General features: G+C 41.7%; 1 protein-coding gene across 1 annotated transcript; it reads right to left on the bottom strand.

Annotated features, from left to right (window-relative positions):
- Positions 1–3,218: 3,218 nt before the first annotated feature.
- LOC146968484 (zinc finger protein 862-like) lies at positions 3,219–6,165 on the bottom strand. The gene is made up of 11 exons (XM_085760363.1): positions 5,997–6,165; positions 5,719–5,894; positions 5,453–5,628; positions 5,161–5,330; positions 4,823–5,061; positions 4,510–4,767; positions 4,244–4,426; positions 3,918–4,154; positions 3,684–3,836; positions 3,465–3,602; positions 3,219–3,371 (listed from the first exon to the last, which is right to left on the bottom strand). Exons 1-11 carry the CDS (start codon positions 6,163–6,165, stop codon positions 3,219–3,221), a joined length of 2,052 nt encoding a protein of 683 aa, XP_085616489.1.
- Positions 6,166–7,277: the final 1,112 nt, after the last annotated feature.

Below are 7,277 nucleotides of genomic sequence, written 5' to 3'. Positions count from 1 at the left end.
TTTGTCTTCATGTAAAGCACATTGAGTTCGCCATGGTATTAAATGCGCTACATGAATAAAGATGCCTTGCCTTGTCATACTTTCGCATTCAGACTTGATTTAACTTTTCTCATTCAACTCCGAGCTCGTCATCTTCTAGTGTTTACCTGCAGTAGCAGTTTTAAATCCAGCAGATGGCGGTTTATTCCAACCACATGGCTAAGAAGCAGAGTGGGATAGGTTTCAGTTTCTGACGACTTGTAGACACGCACTGACACCGGAAAAGCATCGAAATGAGCGATATCACGGAGTCTTCTAAGATGTAGTGTGGCTGAATAATTCTTACAATTATTTCAAACCTCTTGAACCCCACAGAAGAAGAACAACAAGACTGAAGAAAGTCCTGTAAGATTAGTAGAGGGCAGTCCCCCCCCCCCCCAAATTTTATTGTGTTCAAAATGTACATACATTCTTAAACAGGAAAACTGTTGCATTCTTTTTTTTTTTTTCAAAGACATCACTTTTCTTACAATAAAAATAGAAAATTAAATCTACAAGGCTTGGCACTGAATAAGTAAACGGCTATTTTAAATGTGTGAAAAAAATAAAAAAATAAAAGATATAACACAAGTTGAAGGCATTGTACTTATTGGGACTCTTCACAAATAAACAAATTACATCGTATTGCAATTTCCATCTGCCAGTAAATATAAGGAACTAAAATATTTGTTTAGTTCATTTTTAAAACAGATTATTGACGGGGATTTATTTTTCCATTTACAACAGTGTATATGGTATTTGCCCAAAAGTAATAGGCTACTACAACAAATTTGACATTCCTGAGGGGGCATCATCTTTGAAAAGAAGGGTGTGTTCTTTATTAAAGGGTGTGACATTTTCTATTTCATTTTTTAACCAATCAAACACATTTTTCCAAAATAGTGTGACTACTGGACAAGAGTAGAAAATATGTTCAATAGTTTAACTGTCTATGACAGAAAGCACATGGCTCCACCTCAAAACCAAATCTCTTTTTCAGTGTTTCTGCAGCTGGATAATAATAATTATTAATCTTAAATTGTAACTCTTTTGATTTTGGAGAGACTGGCCATAGGGCAGTAATACGCCCGGACGTCGAGTCTACACTTCCGGAAAGAAGAAGCAGAAGGAGGAAGAGGAGGAGCAACACGCGGGTCTCGATGGAGGAGATGAGAGATACCACGGCGTCCTGAACAGATAAGTTGTTATCACACTAACCTGAGTCTGTGGTTGACGAAGCGTTTGTTGAAGTTGTCGCAGTTTCTACTCGGATGATAGCCTATTTATTCATATCCAAACTGGAAGAGAGTCGCGATTGGGGAAACAATAGAGTCATTTGGCGGGAACAACCGAGAGTTTGAGTAAAATGTCTGAGGTGGAGTTTCTGAGAGGATTCGTTACCGAGAGACTCACCGCCGCCTCCCAGGAAATCTTAGCGGCCGTGGACAGAGTCGTAGCCGGCTACGAGGCGGAGGCTTCGGGCTTCAGACAGGAGATCGAGCGGCAGAGGAACCTGCTGGATGTTTTACTACAGCATCGACTCTTTCTCAACAAAACAGGTCGGTGATTCAGTTTTAACTCCACGAATCTCAGAGTCCTTGTTTACAGAGAAAGAGCACATGTTGTACTACATTTCTAGGCTACTGCAGAAAGTTACAAGAAGGTATTTTTGTTGAGACGACTTTGCAAATCAAATCAAAGCTCTTGACTATCAAGTAAAAATCATCCTTTCTATTTGAATTCATGCCTGGGGTCATTGCCAAAATCTACAGGTTCATGATTTTTAAAAAAAATTCAATTTACTGTTCCTTTTTAATTTAAAGCAGAAGTAAGTGGTCCAGTCGTTTTGGCTAATGCTGCGTTCCAGGCAGGCTTTTGAAATCGTAAATTACAGCTTCAAGTCACAACTTACGACTTTGTAGCGTTTCAGGCAACCCACTCGTGTTTTTCCGACCTGTTTTACCGGTGAAAGTCACTATAACGGCCACTCGTAACTTCCGACCGGTGAACTCGTATCAGATCGAACTGGTACCACTTCACGGTCGGAAAAATACGAGTTTCCTTGAACGCACCATAACAGTCCTCGTCCCTACTTCGCCACATTCACGGCGTTCCTTGGCTGCACACACAGCCCTTCATGCCGTTCTCTCTCCTCATTGGATAAAAACTGTAGGATACGATAAATGTTTTCTCCTCGGCTCAGAGCAGAGCAGAGTGACTGACAGACCCGTGTTTCAGTCCAAACACTCTATGTAAGTGATTGCTGTCGGAAGATATAACTATTTAAGACTTATATTAACACAAATATATCACTTACTTCTGCTTTAATTTAAATTACTACATTAAATTCTAAGGCCGAATTTACCTCAGCCTAAGACAGCAGTGTTTAAGGTTCAGGTGTTGAATCATGTCTTCAACTTAAATTTTTAGAAACATTTGAGTCGTAAAATTTTATCATTGGAGTTATTCAGGATTGAACCACTAGGAGATGCTCCACGCACTAACTCTACTCTTATTAATTGGTAGCGGGAACTGAGGCACTCAGAGTAGGAGAGTGATTTAAAAGCCTTTATTGCAGCATGGCCATACAAATTAAACAGGCCACAGGCCTTCATCAGGGCTGATATAAAATGGCCACCCATATGTAACCTCCTAGCTATATATAGGGAAAGGTCACATGTCTGGGTGGGCCTTATGGTAGAAACACAGATTGTGGTGTTTATCAGTAGAATACAATATACATTCACATTTAAACAGACATGAAAGAATAACAATACAAAATATCACTAAGAAAGCAGAAAATATGCTGCTCTTCAATTTTATTGTTTTAAAGAAAAGAAACTGACATTTTTGGTCAACATACTGTGGGTTCACCATACACATATGTTGGGTGATATAAAGAGGAAATGAAAATCCTACTTCAATACCCACTTGTAAATCAGAAATGTAAATCAGTCAACAAAAAATGTAGTAGAAAATACAAAGAGGTACACATATTCTAGATGGGTGTGTCTTTAAAAATCATGTTGGGAACTTCAGAGGCACTAGATGCCAGGGCAGAATCGCTTGTTGACACATGAGCAGTGGCATTGGTCAAAATTGTAGTTTGTAAATTGAGTAGTTAAACTACAAAATAAATGACCCACAAAGTAGTTGAAATACTTGACCAGTGTTTCCCCCAGAAAATTTGTTAAGGTTAGTTAAGGTGGTGTCTCTCCGGGGGGAGGCGGCGTCGCCCGGGACAGGCGGACGGATGGGGAAGGGGGTGGGTGGGTGTAAGGAACAGTGTAACTCGGCCTGTCGCCATCGCGTCTCCGCCTCATCACTGCCACCGCAGCCTGGGGGGCAATATACTAGGGGTGCAAAACATTTGTGCAAATAACAAAGTGCCACAGCAAGGTAGTCAGACACTTATGGCAGAGCCGACAAGTAGCATCGCTACACACTATTCTCCTCGGTGTGGAGAAGAATTTCTCAAGGGCCCTGTTGTAGTTCAGGTCTTTCACTGGAGGACCATTTATGCTGATCTTCATGCAGGCTCCCAGACTTTTGCCCTGCAGCCTGTTCCTCAGGTCTATCTTGATCTAACAGTGAATGAACTGAAGTTTAGTATTTGATACTTTTGTGTAATAATTTTGATACAACGGATGGATAGATGGACTTACCCTGTTCATTGCGGACAAATCCCTCTCACAATTGACACTGGAGATGGGTATTGTGAGGGCGATGGCAGAGAGGAGGGACAGGTTTGGGTAGAGTAGATGGAGCTCATCATACCCTGATGCCATTGCTGTCATCATCTCCAGCTGGGACTTGTCCTGATGGATGAGAACATTGGTCAATGACAGATATGCATGAACTATAAACAACTTAATATTGTGTTAATGACTGTCACTCACTTTCAGTATTCCGGTTGTTATTGTTGTTGTTACTCTGTAGCTCTGCCACTCTTGGAGAAGTGCCTTCTCACTGATGGGAGGGAACTGCTTGGCCAGTAGTTGTAGGTCTGAGACAGTCTGACTCTCATCAGCTTGTGGTCCTTGTGGTCCCAGGGAACTAAAAGCACCAAGAATCCCAAGCTGCTGGAACCTCAGCTCCGGGTGCTGAATCAGTCCATCAATGTAGGGGTCCATGACCTATTCACATTAGATGTGAGAGAAAATTCAAATGTAGGCTCATATTTCAGGTGGGTTATTATTGTTTATTCATTCTTGAGCTTGCTTACTTGTGTCTGAAAACGTTCCCATAAGGTGGTGATGGAATGATCTGTCCCACGTCTTCTCCTCTCCTCTTCTGCATTGATGTTCAGACTGGTCACCTTCTCTTCAACCTGAGCTAGAAAGGAGCCCTCAGGTTGCCATTCACCTGTTGCTTTAATTTTCCTCAATGTCTCAATGGTAACAGGAACCTATAACAGACATACAAATTAAACATGATTTTATATTTCCAAAGGAAAATTGACATGCATTAAATAAAGATCAATCAACTTACATGGTTCTTGATTGCCATGAAATTGGTGTTTTCCTTCTGGAACAACTTTGAAAGCTGGGCCAGGTAGGGCAGGATGTCTGCTTGCAGGTGGATAGCTGCAACAAATCTGTAAGTTGCACAGTAGGTGTACAACCCCCGTGCCACAGGGTCCTTCTTTAAGTCTGCCTCCTCAGCTAGTGTAGCAAGCACTGCAGGTAGATTTCTCTGGAGATTTGAAATGGCCTTCTCTTGTGACAGCCACCTAGTGTCTTTAACCTCCTGGGGTGGGGGATAGGGCAGTTAATTCAATATTTATCTCAGGAATGTGATGTACTGTGGCTTTCAGGTCTGCTACTCCAAGCACACTGGCAGCTGCTTGTAGAGCGCTGGTGCAGTTTGCACTATTCCTAAAATAAAGGTGCAGGTCTTGTAGGTGCTTTCTGAAGATGTTCATATATGGCACTCCATCTGCTGCATCTTTACATGCTAGTGCCAGGCGATGAGCAGCACAGTGCACTGACACTAATCCTGGCCAGGAGTCAGTCAGCAATTTTGCTGTGCCATTCTGTTTTCCTAAAATAAAAGTAAAAAAAAAACAAAACAGGTATTAGATCAAGGGAGCTTATTAGTTTCGACATTAACTTAGCCGTCCTTTTCCTTAATTCACTTTACCGGTCATCACTGCGGCTCCATCTGTTCCAAGGCCAAAGATGCGGTCCTGGGGAATCTCTTTCTGTGTCATGACCTCCTTCACAGCTTCAGCTATAGTTGTAGCTGTGCCATCTGGAATGGGTACAAGATCCAGGAATTGACAGAACATCTCTCCTTCCTTGTCTGTGTACCTGGAGTATTAACAAAAAAAACATTTTTCATTTCAAATTTGTCTTACCTGGTTTTGTTACACACACAAGAAGACGCCATCATTGAACCATTTAAAAAATGAAGAAGGTGACCACTACTGTACCTAACATGGACATCTAAGTGTTTTGTTACAGAGATATCTGTGAACTCGTCAATTTCAAGGCCAATAGCCTTTGATGACTTGATGGCCTCTAAAATGGGCTCCTCCACCATTTCACCAATGATTTGGAGCATTTCGTCCACAATCCTGTGGGACCTGTAGTTGGTCTTCTGATCAATCTAGGGAAATAATATATCCTTAAATTATAGTTAATTCTACTAGAAACAGATGACAGCAAATGTACACTGTAATAGATTTTTTTTTTTTACCTTCAGTTTGGCAAAATATTCGCAGCCTAGGAGGTCTGCCAGATCCAACAATGTCGGGTAATTGGTATGGTGTGCAATCTCATGCTTTACCAACCAGTATAGACATTTAAAGCCTCCAATTATGGCCTCATGCTCCAAATTCAAAATGGGCTGAAATGCCTCATTGATGGGCAGACCTAATACACAAACATTAAACAGTCACTGTTAATTTAAATAATGTAATAAATATAATTGAATCACCCTGTTTTTTGTTATTCCTGAACCACTCAAACACTTACTTCGGCTTGATTGGGCTGCAATGCCCACACATGAAATGTGATTAGTTGAGTTCAAGTGCGAGTCCAAGGCATCACGTCTGTAGTTAATGCAGGGGACCTCTATGAACGGCCTTTGAGAGGGGCCACGTAATGCCCTTTGACAGTGCATTCTGCATAGTCTGCAAAACATTCCTAGGAATAATACAATAACTGACTTAATATAGCTTAGTCTACATTTTATATTTCATCATTTAACATAAAATAAATAATGCTCTACCGTGTTCGGTATGGTAAATCCATCCTGCATATTTGGGGTCCCTAGCCCACTCCGGGTTCCATCCAATGCCTCGGTGTTTAGAGGATTGCCGGGGATCCAGCGCCACTGGCGGAGGAGTTGCTGCTGCTGCTGCTGCTGCTGGTGGTGGTGGTGGTGGTGGTGGTGGTGGCGGTGGTGGCGGTGGCGGTTCGGGGGGAGGAGGCGATGCAGAGGGTGAAGTCGGCCGGCTTCGTCGCATGAAGAAGCCTACAATTTTTGGTTGTGTTTTTCGCTCCATTTGGCTGTGTACGTTACGAGAGAAAATCACATGCAAACGTCAAAAGCAGGCTAGGCTAATACAGCCACCTGTAAACGTTAAACGCAATCAGCCTTGATAAGAAAACATTACGCCTATCAATGTAATTCCAGGTAGTCTACTACGAACAGTTGACAGACTATTATTAGTATTTATAGAATTCAATAATAATCTTACCTTGATGCGACAGGTTGATTGTCGGGGTCAACTATCCAAATTCCATATGAACGTCTTTTCCGAAAATCGTTTAAAAAAGTTTATTAGAGGGTTTGAATGAAAGGGAGAAAACATGACAGAGTAACACGGCAAATATCGCTAGTATAGCCTATAGATTTTTTTTTTTTTTTTGAAGGCGTTAGTTTAGGCGGCAGCCGCCTTAACAGGAAAGCGCTGCGGGAAACCCTGTTGACGCAGCTCAAAATATGAATGTAGTTGAACTACCGGCAAGTTACAGCAAACTGTTGTAAAACTATGAAGTTTAACTACATGTAGTTTAAGTCTCTCCAACACTGCTACTAGTCATTTTCTATGGTTTGATGGTGGTAACTGGAGGATTCAGTTTGACTTTATGGATTACTGATTGATGAATGGGTGCACATGGCTGCAGGAGATGCTGTTGGTGTCCACTGAGAAGATAATTGGGATTCATGATTTATTTCATTGTTTCTGCAGGTGATCAGCAATTGTCGATGATTAAAGTAGAGGATCCTCCTGAGTTGACCACTAGTCT

Source organism: Trachurus japonicus, chromosome 18 (assembly GCF_045865225.1).
Source record: "Trachurus japonicus isolate A0001 chromosome 18, Traja_1.0".
NCBI lineage: Eukaryota > Metazoa > Chordata > Actinopteri > Carangiformes > Carangidae > Trachurus > Trachurus japonicus.
The sequence above is the reverse complement of the archived record's forward strand: the minus strand, read 5'-3'. Positions and strand labels throughout refer to the sequence as shown.

What these genes read in the sequence shown, in the direction of transcription:
- LOC146968484 (XM_085760363.1), bottom strand. Translation starts at nt 6,165, where the DNA reads ATGTTTTGCAGACTATGCAGAATGCACTGTCAAAGGGCATTACGTGGC. An exon ending in CACTTAGATGTCCATGTTAG is followed by an intron (nt 5,331 to 5,452) that starts GTACAGTAGTGG and finishes TTAATACTCCAG; the next exon opens with GTACACAGACAAGGAAGGAG. An exon ending in TAGCAGACCTGAAAGCCACA is followed by an intron (nt 4,768 to 4,822) that starts GTACATCACATT and finishes CCCCCACCCCAG; the next exon opens with GAGGTTAAAGACACTAGGTG.